General features: G+C 45.6%; 1 protein-coding gene across 2 annotated transcripts in view; it reads left to right on the top strand.

Annotated features, from left to right (window-relative positions):
* Window positions 1-24,982, top strand: part of SCARA5 (scavenger receptor class A member 5) — a 126,223-nt gene that overhangs the window by 11,799 nt on the left and 89,442 nt on the right. For both annotated transcript variants that reach the window (XM_027069989.2, XM_027069994.2), the window contains exon 3: window positions 18,514-18,642. In XM_027069989.2, coding sequence (XP_026925790.1) covers window positions 18,514-18,642 — 129 coding nt within the window. The remainder of the gene's footprint in view (window positions 1-18,513; window positions 18,643-24,982) is intronic.

The raw sequence follows: 24,982 nt of genomic DNA, 5'->3' as shown, positions 1-24,982 counted from the left end.
CCCAGCCCCTAAACCATGCCATGTTTCATGTGGCATTGCCCTCACCATAAGGGCAGTGAGGACGGCTTTGAGGGAATAGCACTGGCCTGACCACCGGCCTGGCACACTCTGGAGTGGGGGTGAAGGGGGGAGGTCTGTGGTAAAAGCTGGGTCACAAGTGGGAAGGGAGCTTCAGGAGAGGCCCTGAGCAGAGAGGTGATGAATCATGGCATGGCTATCCCTCATCACATCACCTGTTCCTTCCCACCCAAAGACCTTGCTCAGGTGGTTCCTGGCCTTCATTCCCTAGGTCATGCAGTCATTCATTTTTCTATCCTCATTTTTCAACAAGAAAGATGCTCTGCGGGCCCCCTGCAGGTGCTATGCACTGGCTATGTGCAGGGAGGGGTGCAAGGAGGCAGGAGACATGGCCCGGCCCTCTGTCATTTCATCATCACTGTGGTTAGTCTGTCCCCTTCTCTCTCCCTGCCCTCCCCACTGTAAACCAGCACAACGTCGGTCCACATGCAAAGCTTACTTACCTAGAGGTGATCGGGTAGGAAGGACATTCAGGGTTTGAATCATGCAGTTGGTACAGACTGTATCGAGCCTCATTGGCTCCAGGTGCCCTCTTCCAAACTTAACATCCTTACCAGTCTTGTCTTCTCCACTGTGGGGAGGGCATTGCATGGTGGCGGGACCACAGGCTCCGGAGCCAGGCATGCTAGGTTCGGACTCCAGCTCTGCTGCATGCGGAGAAATCCTGAACCAATTCTTAGCCTCAGCTTTCCCTCCCCTGTGCACTGAGATAATAGCCCCTGACTTAGGGTTATTGCAAGGGCTACCTGAGTTATTCCACGTTAAGTCCTTCTAACAGTGCCTGTTACATACAGAGCATTCCATCAGTGTTTGATCTTAGGATGACTATGTTTGCATCCCTTCCGTTTGTCTGTTCCCAGCCTGAGGCCTGCCCATGGTACCCTAGTTCCTCCACATTCTCTATTTTCTTTTTAAAAAATTTGTTTTAATGTTTATTAATTTTTGAGAGGGGGGAGGGTCAGAGAGGGAGGGAGACACAGAATCCGAAGCGGGCTCCAGGCTCTGAGCTGTCAGCACAGAGCCCAAAGCGGGGCTCAAACTCACAAACCTTGAGATCATGACTTGAGTCGAAGTCAGACACTTAACCCACGGAGCCCCCCAGGCGCCCCTCCACATTTTCTATTTTCAGTCTCTAGGACACAGAGTTTCATTCCTACCTTGTTCCCAAGTTTATCTGCTATTGATTCCTGGTGTCAAATAATAAGCAGCGTGACTGTGGCCCCCTGAGTCTAGAAGCCTGCCTTCTCTCTGTCTCTTTTCCAGCCCTTTGGCCTGGCTTCCTTGGTCACTTTCAGCCCTTCCGTTCACACTATTCTACAGCTGTGTGCACCTAAGTCCCTCTGGACCATAATCTCCCTGAGTGCAAATGCTGTCTGCCTTGGATTCAACTTAACATTCCCAATACCAGCACTGTGTCTTGCACATGGAAGGCACCTTTGCTTGTTGCACAAATGAACACATTCTTGTTCACCAAATCCTTAAGTACTAGGTGAAGGCTTGCCTAAAGACGTGAGTTTAAGACAAAAGAAACTATGACCTCATTCATCCAAAGATGACAGGTTTCATGGTGCTGCTGGCGCATACAGAAATAAAAGGTCATGATTCCTGCCCTCAAGGGGCTTCAATTTCCCTGAAGACACAGACAGGTAAGCCAATCCTACCGTATCATTTGATTTACGCTCTAATGGAATTGGATGCAAAGTGTCATTAGAGGGGAGAAGAAGGAGCCCTAAGTCTGCCTTGGGGAAGAAGGAAGGCCTCCTGCAGGGATAGACACTAGAGTGAAATACTGAAGGACAGACAGTAGTGTGCCTGTTAGAAAGGGCGGAGAAAGTTTTTCCAAGTCAAGGGACATAGCACAGAGCTCAGGTTGAGGAAAGAAAGTGGTGGGAGGTAATGAATGTTTGTTTTTTGAGCTCTGATAGGTCAGGCATTGTTATAAGAATTGGACAAGGATAAGCTCATCTGATCCTTACATCAACCAGTAGGATGAGTCCCATTATTACAGCCAAGTGATATATGAGGAAACCAAGGCTCAGAGACCTGGTAACCTGCCCAGGATCACAGTCAGGAGAGATTGATGTCTTTGTTCACTGGGGCTGCTATAACAATACAGCCTGGGTGGCTTACAAACACATTTATTTCTCACAGTTCCAGAGACTAGAAGTCCAAGATCAAGGCACTGGCAGATTCCATGTCTGGTGAGGACCCTCTTCCTGGTTCATAGATGGCTGTCTTCTTACTGTCCTCACATGATGGAAGAGGAGAGGGAGCTCTCTGGGGTCTCTTCCATAAAAACACTGATCCCATTCACGAGGACCTCATGCTCATGACCTGATCACCTCCCAAAGGCTTTACCTCCAGTTCTCATCATGTTGGAGACTAGGCTCCAAAGAGAGGTAGGGGGGTACAAATATTCGATCTATGGCAATTGGAGTCAGGATTAACTGACTCCACAGCCCACACTCTTAATTATATTGAAGCTAAAGTCAAACCATGAAAAGTCTACTGTAGCATCCATAGGAATTTGGGTCTCTGGAGGCAATAGGAAGTCAGCAAAGTGTTTCAAAGCAGTGAAAGGATAAGGTCTGATTTCCATTGTAAAATGCTCACTCTGGCTGCAGTAGGACATTAGATTTTCCAGCAGTTACCTCTTCTGAGCCATTTCAGTTGAGTGGGAGAGAAGCCAAAGTGCAGTGGATTAAGTCTGGCTTGAAAGAAAAGGTGAATACCCAACATAGGCTCTGTTTCTGAGGTGCCTTGGCTGTGAGGTTGGGGAAAGACTCAATGGGGTGGTAGAGGAGAATACTGGGTGGAGTCCAGTTAGGATAATCCAGGCATGCTGTGCCTCCAAAGAGGCAAAGGCAGTGGAGGAGGTGAGAGGCAATCCAGTTCTGAGGTGTGCCTTTAGGTTAGTAATGACAGACTGATGGTGTGTGAGAAATGAGATGAGGTCCAGAGAAGGGGCTCTGGTGAGCGCCATGCTGAAAGGTCTAAGAGGTTGGGAGATAAGGAGGGACAGCAAAGGAGGCCGAGAAGGAACACCTAGTGAAAAAATAACCACGAGTTATTGAGCCCTGGAAATGCAATGAAGAGAAGTATGGCCAGCTGCACCCAGTGCCACTCAAAGGTCAAATTGGGAGAGCACTGAGCATTGGCCATTGGACTGAGCCATTGGAGGTGTGTGCTGACCTGATGTATTAGTCAGCTCAGGCTGCATAACAAAATACCACAGGCTGCATGGCTTCAACAACAGGCATTTTTTTTTCTCACAGTTTGGGGGCTGGAAGTCTAAGATCAAGGTATGGGCAGCGTTGATTCTTCCTGGAGCCTCTCTCCTTGGCTTGTAGTTGTCTGCCTTCTTCATGTGTCCTATCATGGTCTTTTCTCTGTGCCCATGCACCCCTAGTGTCTCTCTGTATGTCTACATTTCCTCCTCTTAAAAGGACACCAGTCAATGAGGCCTCTGGGTGTCTCAGTCAGTTAAGCATCCGACTTCGGCCCAGCTCATGATCTCATGGTCCATGAGTTCAAGCCCCATGTCGGGGTCTGTGATGCCAGCTCAGAGCCTGGAGCCTGCTTCAGATTCTATGTCTCCCTATCTCTCTATTTCTCCCCCACTCATGCTCTATCTCTCTCCATCTCCCCAAAATAAATAAAAGTTAAACAAATTAAAAATAAAAAAGGACACCAGTCAAATTGGATTGGGGCCCAAGCAAACAGCCTCATTTTTAATGTAATCACCTCTTGAAAGACCTCCAAATACAGTCACCTTATGAGACAGTGGGGGTTAGGGTTTCAACACAGGAATTCTGGAAGGACACCATTCAGCCCATAACACCTAGCAAGAGCAATTTCAGTGACATTGGATGGGGAGGATGAACTGGGTAGATTCAGGAGAGAACAGGAGGAGAAGTAATTGGATTCAGTGGGTCTTCAAGAAGTTCTGCTGTATAAGAGGACAGAGAAATGGAAGGGAATGGAGGTCAAGAAAGATTTTTTTATTTTAAGATGGAAAAAATAGTATCATTTAAGCTGATGGAGTGATTCTGTGCAGAGGGAAACATTGGCTAAGTAGAAGTGCTGGAATTCTGTCCTTGGGTAAGTAAGAGAAGGAATCCGATATGAGTCAGGGGTGTTGGCTTGGGCAAGAGCACAAGACAGTTCGACTACAGCGACAAAAGGGAAGATAGAGTGCTACGGCCTGGATGCAGGTCCGTGGTTACGTTGTGGAGGGAGTTTAAGGAAGCTCCCTCCTCATTGCTTCTGTTTTCTCAACTAGGAAACCAAAAGTGAAGGTGGAGGAGAAGATATGAGACAGGCCTCTGGGGATGAGTGTGCGGATGGTCCAGGAATAGGTGGCAAGCCCACTGGATGGCACCAGGGCCCACTGGTGTCTGGCAGTTGTGAGCTTACTGACAGGGTGGCATGGTTTTCCGTTTCGGGCTCTGCTCAGCTATGTGGATGGAAGCATAGAGTTGCAGAGTTAGCTCTAACCAGGTTGAGTTTCACCAATGTGAAGGTGCCAGAGAGGGGCAAGGCAATGGAGGGTATGTCTAGAAAGTGGATAATGCAAATCATGAAATATAAGTGGGTAAAGGGGGGAAGGAAGGACTGAGGGGGGAGATGAGGGAAAGGCAGTAGGGGCCACAGTTTGTAGGTCTTGGTGAAGTCAGGGAGTGCCGGGGTCAGAACTCTTGAGGAAGTGCCTCTGGAGGACAGGAGAGGTGGTGATAATGTGGGACATTTGAAGTGGGGATTGAGAAAGAGTTTCGATCATTGGTAAAGCCAATAGAAATGTAATGTGAGCCACATATGCAATTTTAAACTTTCTAGTAGCCACACAGAAAGGTGGAGACACAGATGAAACTAATTTAAATACAGTAATATGTTTTATTTGCTCTAATATATCCAAAATATTATCATTTTGATATGTAATCCCTATAAAAAAAAACAGTTGGAAGATTTATATATTTTTTTTCTCATGCTGAAGGCTTCAAAATCCAGTGTGTGTTTTGCATTTCAAGCCCAGCTCAGTGTGGCCCAGCCACATTTCAAGTCAGGGCGGAGGTTGAAATCAAGAGAGGAAAGGAGGTCAGGAGGAGTTTGAAACGGGGATTGAGAGAATGAGAGTGAGCTCAGAGAGGGGAAGGGTGAGCAGATGTCCCTTAGCAACAAGAAGTGTGCAGTCGTGATGTGAGCATCCAACATGGGGAAGGGAGAAGAGAGAGAGAATGTTCTGGAAATAGCAACAAGGAGCAAAGAAAAACATGTACTGTGCTGTTAGGCCACTTGTATGAGAATGGAAGACTGAGAGCCACACTTGGGAAGATAACAAACCTGGAAACAGGTTTCAATTAAAACAAGAAAGTAAAAGAAATGTTCAGAGCAGAGGCTGAGAAAATAAGGGACGTTTCTACATGACTGGCTGGGAAGTCCAGGGGCTATACAGTGGAAAGGTTTCAGTAATTTGGGGAATGAAATGGCCAAAGGGGCATAAACAAGGCTGTTTGGGGATTTTCATGGGTGGTGGGGAGTCCTGAGGGTTCTGTGGCTTCTGTGGGGCTGACAGAAGCCGGGACCCAGGATGCAGTGAGATTGGTCATGTTGGTTTCAGGGCAGAAACTGATGGTGAGGCTGTGTTTGCAGAAGAGGTCTCACCAGGAGCACACAAAGTCCTGGGGCAACCTCTCTGCCCACCACAGTGGTGTGTGGACAAGGAAGGGGGACCTTGTCCTGCAGCACTAGGAGCTAGGGAGTTCATTTTGGCTCCTGTGGAGACAAGGTAACCAGGGGAGGCCAGGGGAGGTGGTGGGCCAGTATCAGCCTTGTGAGAAGTGATTATAACAAGGAGGTAATAAGATAGCTCCCCTTGGGTGAGCATGTGACACAGGCAGGCATGTGCTCAGGGCCCAATATATTGTCTCCATTCGACCTCAATATGTATTATTATCCCCAGTTTATGGATGAGAAGGTGAAGTCTTAGGTGAAGTAAATTGCCCAAGGTCACCAAGCCAGTCAGAGGCAGAGCCTAGCCCTTCTAATATGCCTGCCCTTCTAGTCCCTAAACCCACCCCTCCTGCTGCTCACCCCATTCCCCCCTGGGGGGCCAGGTTTGGGCTCCGCACACCACCCCCTCCCAATACAATCAAGAGCCGTGCTGGTGGCAGTGAGAGCTGTGAGCGTGGATTCTTGGAGTTTAAGGTTTCAGAGGTGGAGACTTTCTGGGTGATGACGAAGCCAGGGTGGGGCCGTGGGAATAAATGGCTGCAGTGCAGGAGACACATGGAATGAATTACTCTAAGAGGTGATGCTGGCAGGAAATAGATATAAATGCAAATAGGCTTGGACAAGAGCACAGTGACAGGGTCTTAAATGGCTTCAGAGGAAGCCTGGGACACTAACCTCGGGCCGGGCCGCACTTCAGGTCGGAGAATGCCCCGCCCTCCCCAGCAGCCCCTGCTCCCACTATCCCCTGGGACTTCTGGCCTGAAGTCTAACCTCTATATGCAGAGTTCAGCCATGGGGTTTGGAAGATACAAACACAGCTGTTGAGGACAGGGCCCAGCCAAGCAGGGCCAGCCTGGCCCCCACCCTGCAGGCGTGGTTGCTGGTTAACGTAATGCTCACAGAGCTGATGGGGGCGAGTGATGGTCCCAGGCTTATGCACAGTGCCTTAGGCCTGTCTGCTGTAGTGCCTTCCCACTTCCTGCTGTCTGGCTTGAGAGCGCATTCAAGTCAAGAAACCCAAGATGTTCAGAGTGCCCACGCAGAAGCCTTGTCTTTAGAAAAGTCCTGTTAAGGGAGGAGGCTGTGGGGGGCAGGGGGGCTGACTGCTGGCCTCTCCTGACACCTCTCTGTGGGTGAGTTTCTATCATCCACCTGTCACCTTGGAGGAGAGCACAGGGAATCTAACTGATGGAGGAAAGACTAGGAAAATAGAACATACTAGAGACCCTGGGGGACAGATGGCAGCAATCAGATCGGGAGGGGCAGATTGAAGAGAATTGCTGAGGGCAAGGGGAAACTGAGGACAAGCTTTCCCAATGAAGGCCATAACTGCCCCCCCACTTCAGTTTGCAGGAATGATCTTGGTTTATGCCCACTGTTTCTGCATAGTGACTAATAGAGCACAATTCATTCTTAAAAGTGTCTCTGTTTGAAGGTGATCTTATGGTTTGTCAATAAATAAAAGTGAGCCTGACCTTGTCCCCCGTACCTGGTGACTTATATCTTGGCATCTTGGCTCTCCAGTCCTGTTTGACTTTACTATACTCTGCCAAATGTGGGAATTCACTTCTTCCTTCCAGAGTTATGATGATGCCCCCACCCCGACCTTAGGGCATCTATTAAGATGTAAGTGTGGGGCACCTGGGTGACTCAGTCAGTTAAGCACCTGACTCTTGGTTTTGGCTCAGGTCATGATCTCACGGTTCGTGAGTTCGAACCCCACGTCAGGCTCTGTGCTGGTAGTGTGGAGCCTGCTTGGGATTCTCTCTCTCTCCCTCTCTCTCTCTCTCTCTCTCCCTCTCTCTCTCTCTGCCCCTCCCCACTCCCACTGTCTCCGTCTCTCTCAAAACAAATAAATAAACTTTAGAAAAAAAGTAAGTGTAACATTTTAAGTATGTTAGGCATTTCCAGGGTGCCCAGGGGGAGTTGCCTTTACCATGTGAGCTTATACTGGGGATCCCTGAAGGGTATTAACAGATTAAAGATAAGAAGGGTGCTGTCTTGCCAGCGAGTGGATGTGGATGTGAGAAGAACCTGTCTGCCTGCCTTGCAGATGCCCAGGGCAGCCTCTGGGACCTTTGACTTACTGAGTGTGCCCTTTCCCTGACTTCTGCCCATGGGTCTCCTGGTAAAGGAGTTCTGTTTTGTGGTCAGCAATAATTTAAAAAAAAAAAAAAAGGTTGTTCTCACTACTCTATTTGTAGATAAGTTTTCAAAGCTCCAAAGTGTTGCTGTTGCTAGCTTAGATCTGAGATTCTAGGAGGTGATAAACCTTTTTTTGAGGGGCAAAATTCCACCACCAAAGGAAAGTCAGAAACAGAATGGCAGCTGGATACCACAGTAGATTAAGTGGTTAGGGGAAGATTCCTACCCCAAGCTCCCGGGCTGCACTTCCTGTCTTGGGGTAAAGCTGACATAAGACAAACAGCCATGCGGTTGTCCTCTGGGTGTCCCCAAAGCGGTACCCTCCAGCAAGCTCTTGTCATTGGTCTTGGCCCTGGCTGGCTGAGGGAGAGAGAACTGCCCTTTTCACGGGTGGACTCAATGGTCCATGGACACAGGGCCTGGAAATCAGCGGTCTTAGCTGCTTGTTCAAGGAGTGGTTGCTGAATGAATGGATAAAACTGTCCTTAGGTTCCCTCCCCTGACATCCCCGTTCTGCACACCCAGACCCCAACTCTGGACCCTTTCTGCAAGGCTAAAACCTCCCAGCCCTGCCACTTTGGGTAAATCACCTAACTTATCCTCTCTGAGACTCAGCTTTATCATCTATAAAATAGAAGTAATAATACCTATCTTCGTGATTGTTGTTGTGCTTAGAACTATCGAAGTGCTCAGCCCAGAATAGGTGCTTGGGAAGTGGCAGCTGCTATCCTGTTGTATCCCACTGTTGGCTCCAGAGCAATTTTATTTTATTTTATTTTTCGGTATATGAAGTTTATTGTCAAATTGGTTTCCATACAACACCCAGTGCTCATCCCAAAAGGTGCCCTCCTTAATACCCATAACCCCCCCCCCACCCCCCATCAACCCTCAGTTTGTTCTCAGTTTTTAAGAGTCTCTTATGCTTTGGCTCTCTTCCACTCTAACCTCTTTTTTTTTTTTCCTTCCCCTCCCCCATGGGTTTCTGTTAAGTTTCTCAGGATCCACATAAGAGTGAAACCATATGGTATCTGTCTTTCTCTGTATGGCTTATTTCACTTAGCATCACACTCTCCAGTTCCATCCACGTTGCTACAAAGGGCCATATTTCATTCTTTCTCATTGCCACGTAGTACTCCATTTCTTTATCCATTCATCAGTTGATGGACATTTAGGCTCTTTCCATAGTTTGGCTATTGTTGAAAGTGCTGCTATAAACATTGAGGTACAAGTGCCCCTATGCATCAGTACTCCTGTATCCCTTGGGTAAATTCCTAGCAGTGCTATTGCTGGGTCATAGGGTAGGTCTATTTTTAATTTTTTGAGGAACCTCCATACTGTTTTCCAGAGTGGCTGCACCAATTTGCATTCCCACCAACATCCAGAGCAATTTTAAAATGTAGGATTTATTCTTATTCATGTGTGGTGAGGCCAACAGGTCAGGGAAGGAGTGTCATTGAAAAGATTGTTACACCACTGCCTGCCAAGGAATGGGATTTGTGGGTCAGGCAGTGTGTGCAAGCTTGGAGTGCAATAGTTTGAATGATTTCAGCGGATTCTGGGACCTAGGGCTGTCCCTAGTTGTCCGGTACCTGGTGACAGGGCAGATGGATAGTGGCCTAGAGGGAGAAAGTGACAAAGGAGGTGGTTGTAGGATGGGCTGTCGATGGGGTGGTCTGCACACGAAAGACTCGCTTACGGGCAAGTTTCTTTATTTGGCTATCCCTGGGAGGGGACTCTCCAGAGTCAGTGCCCCCAGAGAGGCACTTCCCTGAGATGTGAAGCATCAAATCAGAAGCTAGAAAACATGGTTATTACAAAAGCCTAAATAATGGTTTGGCATACCCAGTAAATTTGCATTTAGTTTATTAGGCTCATTTAACCACAAACAGCCAACAGGTGTTAATTGAGCACCTACTACATGCCAGGACCCGTGGGATACAGACCCTGCCCCGTGGGAGCTGACCCTCACAATTTCCCAACAAAGCTCTATGCACGATAACTGTTGTTGCTTCCGGGCCTTACCAGGTGGCAAAGCTTCAGTGGATCTGAGGTCCATCGTCTTCACTCAGATCCACTGAACTCTCTTCTGTGGCTCAGCCAGCTCTGCTTTCTGCCAGAGACCACAGAGCTGGAGGCCTCTGAGCCCGCAGGCTTCGGGGACCAGCTCAGTCCCGCACGGGTGGCATGGGTTGGGATCTTAGCCTTTCTCTTTGAAACCAGACACCCAGATGGCCCTCCCAACTCAATGAGGGGAGCTGAGGCAAGGAGACAGGGGATGTTAAGTTTATCCATTCCTGCCCTGAGGCTAGACCAATGCCCCAGACAGAGGCAACCAGAAAATGGGAGGAAGGTTCCACTAGTGGCCTGGGAAGAGTAGTGATTCAAAACTGAACATAGCCGAGCCCTGGCTTCTGCATTGCAAACACATCATCAGATGATGTATTTCCTTTGACAAGGAGCCAGGGAAAGAACCGGGAATCTTTTCGAGAGGGACCCAGGGCCACTCTGCAGGAGTGTCTTTGGGCCTGAATTTAGGCAGAACCTCAAGCCTGCTGTCGTTTGAGTGTCTGCATTGACAGCATTTCTTCTAAACCATGCACTGCCTGTGTTGGGCCAGAGTGTAGGCATCTTCTACAAGCCCAGGATTCTCTTCTTCTTCCTGGGGGCTCCATGGCCCCTCCCTTCCTCCTGGGTCCCCATGACCCACCAGCTCACCTTCATTGCCCTCGTCTCCCCTCCCACCTGGCTTTCTCTCTCCATTCCTCAGCCCAGCTGCAAAATAATATGCACACCAGCCAGAGTCCCTTCCTCCTCCCACTTTCCTCCGGCTGAAAATAAGCACACAAGCCCTTGATTGTTTTCAAGAATTTTTATGCACAGTTACTTGGGAAATAGATAGGGACTGAGAAGAATAACAAATACTGCAGGCATGTTACAAAATGACAAGATATCTCTAGAAGTTCCAGAAGAAACTGTCCTAGATCATCACAACATCTAAACCAAATTAGCTCTGGCCACCATGCCTTCCACCCTGCTCCCTTTCCTAGAAATGGACATGAAAGTGTCAGAGTCATCTGATCATGCAAAAGACCATAGTCTCCTTGGCCTGCGACCCTCACTGGGTCATCTGCCTCGGAGACTCATGTCTGTGGCTCAACCAGACACAGGTAACTAGTGTTCCATGTACCGCATCTGGTGCCTCCTAGACTGAGGTCAGATGAAACCAAAGGTTCAGTGTCTCTGCCCCACACCCTCCTCTTCCCTTTGATGAGGGAAAGTAAACAGTGGTGCTCATTAAAGCCAGAAAGGGGGCACCTGGGTGGCTCAGTCGGCTGAGCGTCCAACTTTGGCTCAGGTCATGATCTCGCGGTTTGTGAGTTTGAGCCCTGCATTGGGCTCTGTGCTGACAGCTCAGAGCCTGGAGCCTGCTTCAGATTCTGTGTCTCCCTCTCTCTCTGCCTCTCCCCTGCTCATGCTCTGTCTCTCCCTCTCTCTCAAAAATAAATAAACATAAACAAAAAAATAATAAAGCCAGAAAGGGAGGGCAGCTTCAAAGACAGAGGTTATTTGGGGCTGCCTATTACAATGAACAATGTGAGTGGTGAGTAAGCAGAGTGGGGATGATGAAGTCAGTCTTGGGTGGTTTTAACAAGATCCTTAGATAAGATGAGCTCTGTGGTCCCTCGCAGCAATAGAACCTTATTTCCACCTGCTATTTATAAGCTGTGGGACCAAAGCTAACACATGGAAAAGGACCATTTGTCGCTGGTAAAACTGAAGTAGGTAAACATGCCATGACCACATCCTGTTTTCTATGTTGTGTAGACCCCCGTTCTTCAGAAATAAGTACATACTCATTTTTATCAATTTGTATTTGTTTAAGTGGGAGGAAAATAAGTTTAAGCAGCTAACTCCCAAATGCTCCAAAATTATGATTAAGAATCTGAAAAATTGTTTTTTCAAAGAAAAAAGGCTGAACTAATAAAGGGAGTAGCTGAGACTTTCTTCCCGTGGTTTCACAGTTAACAGGAGACAGGGGCAGGCTTTGGACCTCCCTCAACAGAGCCCCAAACTCATGCTTTCCTCCAGTGAGAGCATGTGGAAACAGGGAATCAGAATTTCCAAGGCTCCCACTGTAGTGTGGCCCTGACACTGGGAACTGGCTTGTGGTGCATCCTCAGCTCAGCTGTCTGGGGTTGAGTGACTGGCAGACAACCTTTCCTTTTCTGTTCTTTAACCCTGTTCCCACGCACCTCTCCACCCTCTACAGACAGCACTTTAGCAAAAAACTCTTTAGGGGGTACTCTTGTCCCATGATTAAAAGGAACCCTTCACAATTTAACCTGCAAATGATAAAGTTGTTTGAGACAACCCCATGTGAATGTGTCTTATTAAAAAGAAATCAAAATAAAAAAATAATAAAGTAAGCTCTTATAATAGTAAGGCTTTTCACTGATTTTCCAAGAATGTGTCTTCACATTCTCTTTTGATATGACAAATGCCTTTCTCCAGAACTGTGTATTTCTGTGCCATGGATGTATCATTTCGTCTTGAATCAGAATCAGAACGTCCAGGGGTGGGGATCAAGCCTCAGGATGGGTAAAAAGTTCCACTCATGATTATGCTACTCAGCCGGGATTAGTGTCAGTTCAGTTCCAAGGAATTGCTCCCACATTTTACCTACATGGGCACTAAGTGGCAATCCAAAGCCACGGATGAGCAAGGAAAGCCAAGATTTTGTGGAACTTTTCAGACCAAAATTTGGCTCAAAAATATGTTTTCACAGCCGACAGAAATGATCAACTATTTGCATAAGACAAACATAACAGAGGATCTTCGCAGCAAAAAATAAATACCTTACACACGTCTTCGTTCCTGCAAGGAATCTTATAGTGGTTCTGCCGTGTGCTGGTTGATGGGTAGACAGCAGTCAGTGAGGCATACCTTGCCCTCAGGGGTCTTCTTAGACAAAGTGGCAGACAGAGGGGTAGGTAGACCATTGTGAATAATAAGGTTAGTGCTAGAGATGGGTGCAAGGTTCTGACATGCTTCTTTCAGTGGCACCTAATCCCTAACGTGCTACCTTCTAGAATATTTTTAATGGTGAACATCTAAAAAGTTTGGTTTTGCTTCCCTGTAGATGAAATCAAGTTTTTCTTGCAATTTGCTGTTGTGTTGTGATTTCGCTGCTTCTCCTGAAGTCAACTGTTGCTCAGAATGTGTCTCTATATCGTGTAGTCATACTCAAGAGGACTCTAAGTGATACACAAGTATAAATTTGTTACTGTAATGGCCAGGTATTTATTTTAATGTGTAAGAGGAAGATAACTGATTTTCCACTTACACTGATATAAAATTTCCTTCTCAAAGAAGTTAAAGTTTTAAGAAAATGGAGCGACAAATTCTCGGCCATGGCAAACTTCTGCAGGCTACACGCAGATGGAATATCTTGAGGGAGGGTAACCATCCATTTACTCCTAGCCAATCAGGAAACCATAGGCCCATGCTGAGATGAACAACGTCTTCCAGCCTGGCATTCAGGGGCCTTCTCTGCAAGTCACGTTGCGTTTTCTTTTTCTTTTTTTTTAGTTTCCATTTGTACCCTTGGAGCCACTATCCTTGCCCTCCCCAAGCTTCCTTCTCTTGGCTTTCTGATCTCCTGAGAAGCCACCCTCAGTTTGTGGAGGCCACTACAAGATGGAGAAACCTTTCCCTTGATTCTCCTAGATCTTGGAAGCGTTTTCTGTTTGTTTGTTTTGCGTGTGTGCCATTCTCTCCCTTGATCTGGTCTTGTGTGTGACCATGTCTGCAAACAACAACTATGTTTAATAACTAACAGCTTTGCCTGGTGCTTTCTTCATAACTGTTCTCACATGGAGGAAGAAGTTTTTCTTCTTAAAGTCATAGTTTTCAAATTTAGAATAGCTGTAAATCAGAGGATGATGCTGAAGGGAGAGATAACGGATTGTGGCTCATCTAGAAAGGCCTGCCCTTATAAGCCTTGCTGAGTTGCTGCCTTCTTCATGCAGACTCTGGGACCTCTTCCTGGACACAGAATGAATCACCAGCTTTGCAATGCAACATTTTACTTGTGCTATCTCTCTCGTACATACCTGTTTCATTCACACCTGTGTAAGTTGTCTCTTTATGTGTCTTCTTCCCCTCAGATGTGAGCATCTGAAGAGCCATGGCCATATTTTAACTTCTCATTCAACAATTATTTTGAATGCCTACTACATGCCAGCCACTGGTCGGAGAACTGGGAAGTTGGAGGTGAACAAGGCTGACACTGTCTCTCCCTCATGCAGCTTGTTGCCTTTGCCTTTGACAATGTCTGTCATAAGTGTATTAGTTACCTTTTGCTGCATAACAAATCAGCCCAAAACTTAGCAACTTAAAACAACAAAAAGTTATTATCTTCCCAGTTTCTGAGGAAACCATGAGTGTGAAAGGAAAGCCAAGATTTTGTCTCCTTTTTCAGATGAAAATTTCACTCAGAAACATGTTTATATATAATATAATCTGGCAGAAATCTGGGAGCAGCTTAGTTTAGTAGTTCTGGCCCGTGGTCTCTCATGAGACTTCTGTCAAGATCTTGACCAGAATGTAGTCATCCGAAGGCTTGATTTGGCTGGTAGGTCTGCTTCCAGGCTCACTCACGTGGCTATGGGCTGAAGGCCTCACTTCCTTACCAAATAACCTCTTCATAGGGTGTTCATAGCGGCTGGCTTCCCCCCAAATAGATGTTCCAAGAGAGACAAAGTGAGTAAGGAGAAGTTGCCGTGTCTTTTATCTAATCTCAGAAGTGACACACGATCACTTCTATTGGTCACACAAACCAAACCCTGGTGCACTGCAGAAGGAGACTACATAAGGGGGCATGGATCGTGGGGGGGCCATCTTGAAGGCTGGCTACCACAGTGGGGCAATCAATACTGGGTGTTCAATAAATGCATGGTAAAGTTTGCACCTTAGTAATCCATAAGTCAAAAGCTCTACTTTTTTAAAAATAGACTTTACTTTTTAGAGTGGTTTTAGGTTTACAGCAAAATTAAGCGATAAGTACAGAGCATTCCCATATACTCCCTGCCTCCATACGAGCACATCTTCCACCACAGTGGTACACATATTATAATTGATGAACTTACATTGACACATCACTATCACCCAAAGTCCACAGTCTACATTAGGATTCTCTCTTAGTGTTGTGCATTCAATGGGTTTAGACAAATGTACAATGATATATATCCATCATTATAGTATCATATGGAATAGTTTCACCACCCTAAAAATTATCTGTGCTTTTCCAATTCATCCCTCCTTCCCTCTAACCCCTGCCTTTTCCAGAATGTCATATAGAATCATACATTATATAGCCTTTTCAGGTTGTAACTTAGTAATATGCATATAAGCTTCCTGCATGTTTTTTTCATGGCTTGATAGCTCATTTCTTACACTTTTTTTTTAACAAATAAGTGAACATCCTTTTTGCCCTGGTTTTACTGACTGTATCATTTTGGAGTGTTTTTAATCTTCCACAAGGCCTAAATAATTTGAATGGTTTACCCAGCTAACAGACTGCTGCCACATTAAACTAAAAAGCCAGGAAATGTGTTTTGGACAGACTTAGTAATTCATCTTTCCCCTAACTCGTCTTTTTTCCCTTATAATCACATTCTCTAGGTATCTTTCCAGAATCATTCATGTTCTACTTATCTAATGCAGTTGTGGAAAACCTCTGTTTGAAATTCTTTTATGTTCTATTTAAGATATTGAGTCTTGCTAGAATAACTGCTCTCTAAGAAGAAGGACTATGTTGTGTGTTAGTTGATAAAGGGACCTATTGCCAATGTGTGCTGGCATTAAATAGAAGCCTTAGATACAGAGGAAGGAACTATTCTTTTTTGATGGGAAAAATAGGGCTATAGCATTGCAGTTTGCCCCATTCTTACAGTGAGCTAGCAATGCACATGTACACAAGGAAGGCAATATCAAGTTGGCAGTATTGTTGTCTATGGGGCTTTCCTTCTATTCTGCCAAGATTGAAGGTCAGTACAGACTTGACAATAAAAGGATGGTGTTCTAATGGGTGATATTGAAGAAAAAGCAGCCCTTGCCCTTGTGGTTGATTAGTTTGGGAAAATGTTTTCATTCCTAGAGAAGGAAGGAGATCTTACTTTTTCGTTTTCCCTCCCCACGTGAAAAATTTCAAGCTGCAGGGCAATCAGCACTCATCTGGCACTTTATAAATTGTGATATAGCCTTGTTATTCAGGCTGAAAATGTATGTTGTTGCGTGCAGTCCTTAACTATGTTAAGATTCATCTTACTAAACTGCCTCATGTTCAGGCAAGTTGTAATGACTCGTTGGGCCTCAATAAAAAAGTTACGTCCAAAAAAAAATTATATCAATTTTTTTTGGAGCAAGAATGATTTCTTGTTATAATGAACCAGAAATACAAGATTCCATTGAAACTGGAACAGTTAACGGAATATGGTTGATATATATATCAAGGGAAATAAGAAGAGGGTCAAACAAAGCCAATGAAGGAAGAACCCAAGATTGGCTTGGGATAAACATAAGGATAATAGCATTTCAGCACAGGCATCTTCTGACCACTTGCAGCAGTTAGTTGGCCATTGTCAGCAGCAGCACTGTCATCATCTAAAGAGGAAGCAGGGTGTAGAGCAGGAGAGCTGGAACAACTGTCATGTTAGCAAGAACTCATATTTGTGTAGTGTCCAACACTGTGCCCGCCACTCTGACTCTGCAAGGAAACAGTTTGTCTCTAGTACGTTGCAACCAGAAAGCCAGCAGCGCTCATGAGAACAACAACAACAAAAGGTTGAAGTGCTACAAGAAGCCTTCATATTCAGGAGCAAAACAGCTTATAGATTCTATTGTGTAAAAAGCAATAGAAAGTCCTGGAAAAAGACTGAGAGGGAGTTGAAAGGATGTACTCTGCTCAAGTCTTAGTGGAAAAGCAGGTTAACTTTTCAAAATTTGCCAGTAGTTAAGGGTTGATGAGAATGGTAATTGAATTTATGTTTCTTTACCAACTGCTCCAAATTGTCTCCAATGTTTTATGGAAATATTATGTAATAGTTCTACTTAACTGTTTTAACAGCAGTATTTTCACTAAAATGGAGTAGATGAGTGGGAAAATGTTCCTTGCTCAACAATACCTCTGGGGAGTCAGGAAACCAATGTGGTCACCCATGCTTTCCCTCCTGATAACCAAACCTCCTGAAGGCCCCCAGAGGTGGTTATGGTACCTGAGAGATAATAAGTAGCCCCAGAGCATCTTGCTTGCAAACCCAAAGTTACCAAGGAATTACAAACGATCACATCATCTTTAAAAACATTTCCGAATATCAATTATTTCAGCCTTTTTCTGCTCCCACACCTTCCTCCACGTGCATCACACTCCAATTGGCAACACTGTCCCTCACCAGAGAGGGAGAATAAGTATAAGAGGGGCATGTGGTTTTGAAAAAAAAAAAAAAAGGCTCTTATCGATTCTTACCTGCCCTTCTGGGAGTCAGGGCAGGAGAGCATCCCTTCCTTCCCACTGTCAGTTGACATAGCAGATGGAGGTTAGTGGCTTCCTGGCCTCTGTGAAGGCCAAGAAGCCTGCCTCAAAGGAGGAGTCCAGCTGAAAGATGACCAAGAGTCAGGGCACCTGGGTTCTCACCTAGGATTTGCCACTAACATTTGGCAACCTTTATCTGTAACCTCAAGTGGTTGGACTACAAGATCCATGAGGTCCAGTAGAGCACTGATAATTTGCTGTTCCATATTGGCCAGAAGAAGCTGGTGAGCCTTATGTAGTTTCGCAGGAGGAAGTTACTATGTTTTCCTGTAAATCTAAATCTGTGGTTGCAAACTGGTGGTCAGATCTGGCATGTAAGTGCGTTTTGTTTATACTCCCTAGTGTTTTGTAAGTTTTTTGTCTTTTATTTTTATTACTAGTTGTCAACACTTGAAACATAGTGCAATTCTCAGTATCACTTCTGGCTTGTCTTGAAAATTCTGTGTCTGGCAACACCTGGCCCTTACTCTTACATTGCAACCTCTTCCATACTGGGCCTGTGCTGTTAGGTTCCTCAGGTCCACATGGCCCACTTTGCTAATTTCCGTCCATTCCTGGCCACTGTAGAAGTTAAAGTTTGCAACCCCTGTTTTAAATTTTCTCCATATTCTCTGGGTCACATGGGACAATGTAGAGTATGTGTAAAAGACACATACTCTAGCCTATTTGAGCTTTCTCTGATGCTTGGACTGGTTCCAGGAGAATGAGTTCCTGGGCATGTGAGCTGTGGGCATGCCTATTTGGCTTGGTCATGAATGAGGACGGTGGGGTAAAAGCTAGAAGCTCACAAGCTTGTCATGTTCTGGAAAGTTCCCCATTGTTACAGCTGCATTACAAGTGTGCAGAAGGTGTATGAGAGGTTCCATGTGAGCATCTGAGTGCATCAGGAGAGATAAGACCAGAAGAAAAAAATGCTTGTGGGGTTTTCAAGTGCCTTTTCCCCTCCTCTTCTTACCCTTATTGTCTAGGTCCATGCCACAAGCGACGGACAGGTGGCTGCTGCACTCAGCTGGGCTCCCTGTCAGCCCTGAAGCATGCTGTCCTTGGGCTGTACCTGCTGGTCTTCCTGATTCTCGTGGGCATCTTCATCTTAGCAGGTAAGGGCACCCTTTCCTGTTGTGGCCTTTAAGAATGTGAATGGAGGTGTATAGGGAGCAACAGTAGATGGGAACTGGAGAGCTTAAACCTCTGTCTCCATTTTCACAGTCATAAGCCCAAACACTGCCCCTGTCACCATGGAAACCACGAAGGAGGAAGCTGGCTGGTCTTTCAGACCAGCATGACTCTTGACAGCATTGCCCATTTCATGTGGGATGAGGAGTTGGCAGGCGATATGTGAGTTTGGAGAACCTCTGAGTCCAGGAGCAGAGATTTAGCTACTCTGAGTGGCTTCTGAGTTTTCGGGTATCATTGTGTGATTTGTGCATCCAGGGCCTCCCTGGAGCTCTATTCTGTGGTTTGCACAGAGCAGGCTAAGCCCCTTGTCCTGGGCATGATGAAAATAGTCATGAGACATTTTGCTGCTGTGGTTAATCAGAATCATCATCAACCTGCTGTCCTTTTGTGATTACTCGGGGGTGGGACGGGTTTGCCCCAATTCAGCTGGGCTCTTCTCCCCAGTGTCCATCTGCAAGACAGGCTGGTCATAGGCTGGAGTTAGGAGCACATTTTCTAGATAGGAAGAAGGAGAACTCATGGACTTAAAAAGGGATCAAGCAGAAGACCACATGTGAGCAACTTAGTTCACTGCTCACAGGTCACTCCACATGTCACAGGTCACAGGTCACAGGTCACAGGTGATGGAGATGGTGAAGCACAGAGGGACAGAGGTTGTAGTGGTCTCTCCTGACTCCCACACAGAGGGAGAGGTGCCCAATTCCCACCTTTCTCAATGAAAGTATGTAAGAGTTGACAAAGTAAGACCAAGGGTTCAGTTTATTTCAACCTCACCCATCCTACATGATAGCCTACTTTGTGTCAGGTTCCATGCTAGAAGTGGATATGCAGCTAAATAAGACCCATGGGCTTCCTTCAAGGAGCTCCCAGTTGTTGGACAAGGCAGAGGCACACAGCTAGAGCTCTGTCTCAAGGCAGAATGTGATAGGGCTGATGACAGAGACTGTATGTTGACAACAAGTGCTATGGTAATATAGAGGAGACACACGCAGTGGAAGTATGGGTAATGCATGGAGGGGGGTTGGTCAGAGCAAGGCGGCTGGCCAGACCGAGATGACTTAGAGTGCTGAGGGTGGGGCCCATGAGTTAACTCTAGGACAGGGATCGGGAGGCTAAGCACTTGCAGATGACCTTTGCTGGAAATCATGAGGCAGATGCCTAGGACCTCATTGGTATTGTCTCACTTTCTGTCAAGTGAGAATAGTCACCTGGGGCCTATGATGGAATGTTCAATGCTGCCTTCACCTTCAGGGTTCCACACTCGGGGCAAAGGGCATGATTAGGGGTGGTGTCTGTCCTACCACCCCTTGACCTGAGTGGGGGGACAGCCAACAACAACGAGAGAAAGTCATGATTCATCTCAAGGACCCATGGATGATGTCCAGCCAGAGGATGATTTGAACATGTTCTTGGGCTGCTCAGTGGGAGATTGGGATCTGGGTTTTGTGGGCTTGGCAGCCACAACCATAACAAATTTCCAGAATTTTTGGAAACTGTTTCAGCCCAGCAGGAAAGCTAGGCTATGGTATTACAATCTCTCTGCTGAATAGGAACTTTTAGGTGACAGAAGAGGGTCTAGAAGAGAGTGCCAGACAAATGGGGACCATAGGGCAGGTCTCTAGAGCCTGGAAGCCTGGAAGCGTGGAAGGGCATAATTTTGGGAGAAGATAAAGTTCTCTTCTGTGTCTAGAGGGTTGCCATAAAGCAGGCATATTCTGTGTGACCTCAGAGGGTAGAATTAGACAAATGGGTGAATTTTGTAAGGAAATAGATTCTCATTCAAAATAGAGGAGAGGTTCTAGCAAGTAGTGCTGCTTGGGATGCTGCAGAAAGACTTTTCTCCTGGCTTTGTCAACTTGGAGGTCGAATGGGATTTATGATGACATCCTGGAAGTTTCAGAAGGGAGGGTGGATCATGATTTTCCAATCTAACCAAAATATTGCCATGCTTCCTTAGTTTTCTAGACAGAAACCTGGGGAGGATATTGATCATTATGATCACCTTTGAATTTGAAGTTTCTGGATGCCAGATTGCCTGTGTGGAATGACAGTTTGGGGTGTATCAGAACTAATCTGATGAGACAGAGCATCATACTTTATATCTTGGCTCTGGGGCATGACCGCTGTCCCCTCCCCAGGTTCTTCTCTGGAAAATCATGCTGGCCTCTGGGAGGGTTTTGGTGAGGGTGGCCAATGAAAAAATGTAGTCACCAACGGCTTCTCCCCTAGGGAGGGGACTTAGGAATGTAGTGAACAAGTCTGGGATTCTTCAAGGAGACCCTGCCTGACCTAGGTAGGAAGTTTCTTCAGAGCACCCTGATTAGAGACCTCCAGTTATGTCTCCTTTATGAAAATACCAAGACTATGGAGAGATACATGGTTCAGTGTAAATTAGAGCTTACCTAGCCTTCTGTTAGGAGTTCTGCTGTGGCTGCTTCCCCATGTTGGGCAGAATATGCTCTTCATTGTCCTGCTGAGGTCGCCTTCCACAAGAGGTGCTAAAGACTGAGTTGTGCCCCACCACCAAATTTATATGTTGAAGCCCTAACCTTTAATATGATGGTATTTGGGGGTGGGGCCTTTGGGAGTTTATTAGGTTATGAGGGTGGGACCCTCATGATGAGATTAGTGCCCTTATAAGAGGAGAGAGGAGAGGAGAGGAGAGAGAGGAAGAGAGAGAAATCTGCCACGTGAGGACACAGAGAGAGTCGCCTGCAAGCCAGGAAAACAGCCCTTACCAACAACCGAATCTACCCACACCTTGATCTTAAGCTTCCCAGTCTCCACAACTGTGACAAACAAATGTCTGTTGTTTAAGCCACCCAGGCTATGGTGTTTTGTTATAGAGGCCTGGACTGACTAAGACAGGAGGAGTTCTGTTTGAACCACTCTCAGATTTCAAAATCTCCTTGTCGACCCAAAGCTCATACATCCTACAGTTGGATAACAAAATTATCCACTCTGACCAAGCACCATGTCTGAATGACTGGTAAAAAATGATTGTGGTACACGTGCTTGCTCCTGCTGTTTTTCAATATTATAAAATTATAATCTAACTACATAAAATATTACTCTTATAAAACTTCTCATGAGAATTGTCTCAATTCATCTCTTTATCCAAGTATTCAAAATAAAAGGCAAATACTGTACCTTGTGTTCACGCATCATCCCAACATCCCCTGTCCAATCCAGACATCTGGATTTAAATGATTTTAAACCACACTATTTTCTCAGTTGAGCTTTCTACCCGACTATCCATTCCTAACTGGCATCCTCTTGGGAACTTTATTGATACTCCCACAACATTGCCAAGTTCTATGCACACAGTCTTCTAACATCACTTAATGAGGCTGCATCAGTGCATTCTTCCCAGCCCCCAATTCCTTTAAGACTTTCTATCTCTTCAACCCATTTGATTTATTACCTGGGCTGATGGTTCCATATTATGTTTTTGTTCTGTTCCACGTTCAGTTTGGGACAGTATTGACCCAATTCATGAATAAGAGGGTTGAGATTGGATGGTTGTGGGTCCTGAGGTCTTCAGTTCAGCACTTCAGGGAAGATGTGATGGAGTGAAAGGGTTAGAGGAGGTTCTAACCCAGTGATTCTGGGACATCACTGTAGTGACAAAGAGTGGTCATGGGGAACGACCTCTTCTTCCTCCTTTCTCCTACCATGACACTACTAAGGAATTTGAATTCCTGCTGTGAAAATGTAATAGCAGAAAGGGGAAGTGCAAACATCTGGGGGCTGATTAACCTGGAGTTTTACAGCAACATAGACTGGAATGGGGAGAGTTCCTGGTGAAAAGGGCTCCTCTCACAGCTTAATTTAATTCTTCCTTAACAGCAACAGTCAGATATTGCCATCATCATCCTTAATCACTGCTTCACCTGTACATGAGTGCTTAGTGGGTACAGAGCAACAGAACAAACCCTGGTATTTCAGTCCATTGGGGCTGTTATAACAAACTGCCACAGTCTGAGCAGCTTAAACAACAAACAGCTGTTTCTCACAGTTCTGGAGACTGGGAAGTCCAAGATCAAGCTACTGACAGATTTGGTGTCTGGTGAGGACCCACCTCCTGCTTAATAGACAGCTGTCTTCTCACAGTGTCCTCACATGCAGAAGGAATGAGGGAGCTCTTTGGGGTCTCTTTTATAATGGCACTAATCCCATTCAGGAGGGTCCTACCCTCACATCCTGATCACCTCCCAAATGCCCTACCTCGAGATACCATCACATTGGGGGTTAGGATTTCAACATATGAATTTGGGAGGACACAAACATTTAGTTTATAGCATGGGAATAAAAAAGAATCATGAGATGTGTTTCCTGCTCTGGGAGAGTTTAAAATAAGAAGCATACAGGGGTGCCAGGGTGGCTCAGTCAGTTAAGCATCTCACTCTTGGTTTCAGCTCAGGTCGTGGTCTCATGGCTTGTGGGTTTGAGCCCTAGCACGGAGCCTGCTTAGGATTCTCTCTCTCTCCCTCTCTCTCTGCCCTTCCCCTGCTTTCTCTGTCTCTGTCTCTGTCTCTCTCTCTCAAATAAATAAACTTAAAAAAAATGAAATCAGAAGCACACAGATACATTAGAACAGTACGATGTAGCTGATGCTATGTGCCAAAGGAGAGGCTGCTGATGCAAAGGAGAGTCTGACTCCTGACAGCTGGAGTGGCTGGGAAGGCCTCAGCCTGGGGAAAGCTGAACACTAAGTGTCCCAAATGTCATTTGAACTGAGCACCCCTTTTTTTTATCGCCTCGTTTCAAGCAGGTTTTGGACTCTGCAATCAGAGAACAGTGCACTCACAGCCCATAGCCATTTATGTGGCAGATTATTGATCTCATCATGCATCTCAGAATGAAGAGTGTGTTGCCTGTAGACTTTATTGGGACACCCTGTTAAAGCAGCACCATGAAATTCCACCCTGTGCTTATTGTAGGGGTACTGCTGAAGACGTTGTTCGTCCCATTACACAATGTTGACACACGCAGAAATTATTTTCTGTCTTAGCCTCAGAAGGAGGTGTGCTTGTCTTGAGGAAATAGTTCGTTTTCACCTTCAGGAGACTGTGAATCTGAAAGTAATTAAAATTGCTTTCAAGAGGTAATTAATGCAAACCGAGAGTTAGCTGTCATCGCCTTGCAAAATGTGTGAATTTGAAAGTAATTAAAATGAAAACCTGCAGACAGATCTGTGGTCCACCCACAGCCACTGTATAGACTTTCCAGAAAGCATTTTTCCATTCATCCTGTTCCTACCCCCATTTAGCGTCTCTCACTACTTCTTCCTTTATCTTGTTCTCATCTACTGTTATGTTAGTGTATTTTATGTGTCCTTGTAAACTGCCTTAATCCTTTTTGGAACAAGGAAGGGTGTTATGCACAGTTTTGTCTTGTAAAAAAAAATTCTGCCTACTCTCTTCAATTCTGCAAGTGCACGATGTTTTTAAATATGCACATGACGAGTGAGTGAGTGAACGAATGAATGAATGACAGAGACTAGGAACCTTGGAGGGAATCTTATTTGTGGGGGAAAATGATTATTTCAGTTTCAGTCAAGTATCTACATGGCACGTCAAATGTGGAATCACCACTCAAGGACATGTGACTGGTGGAAGAAGTGTGTAATTAATTACATTATGACACATACATCATAGTCTGTACTGGGTAGGCATTATAGTGTTTAGGGGGAATATTAAGACAGGCAGAGTCATGCAGTACCTTATACTGTGAACACCATGGACTCTGAAGCCAGCCTGTGTGGGTTTGAATCCCCTCTTCTCCATTACCAGCTATGAGATGTTGACCAAGTTACTGGATCTTTCTGTACCTGAGTTTTTTCATCAGAAAATGAGGAAAATAAGTATGCTTGCTTCATTGGGTTGTTATGAGATTTAAACATGTTAATATATTTAAAGCACTCAGAAAAGTGGCTCCTGGCACAGAGTGAGCACGCTGGTAGTACTCTTGTTAGGATAGCAGCATTACTACCCCTACTATATTATTATGCCTATTTTTTCTTGCTTTTCTTTGCAGTCAGTTAAGCTTGATAGTGGGAACTGAGAGTCAGGAATACTTGAGTTTGGTTCCAGCTCATCCATTAACCCTCTGTAATCTTGGGAAAAATCACTTCTGAACCTTAGTATACTCATTTGTAAAGTGAGCAGGTTGGAGTAGATCAGTGTTTCCCAAACTTTTTGACCATGACCTAGTTCACACATATACCCATAACTGAAATAATCTTAAGCGTGTGGTAGA

The sequence above is a fragment of the Acinonyx jubatus genome, chromosome B1, assembly GCF_027475565.1.
Source record: "Acinonyx jubatus isolate Ajub_Pintada_27869175 chromosome B1, VMU_Ajub_asm_v1.0, whole genome shotgun sequence".
NCBI classification, from domain to species: Eukaryota; Metazoa; Chordata; class Mammalia; order Carnivora; family Felidae; genus Acinonyx; species Acinonyx jubatus.
This window is presented reverse-complemented; position numbering and strand designations above follow the sequence as displayed.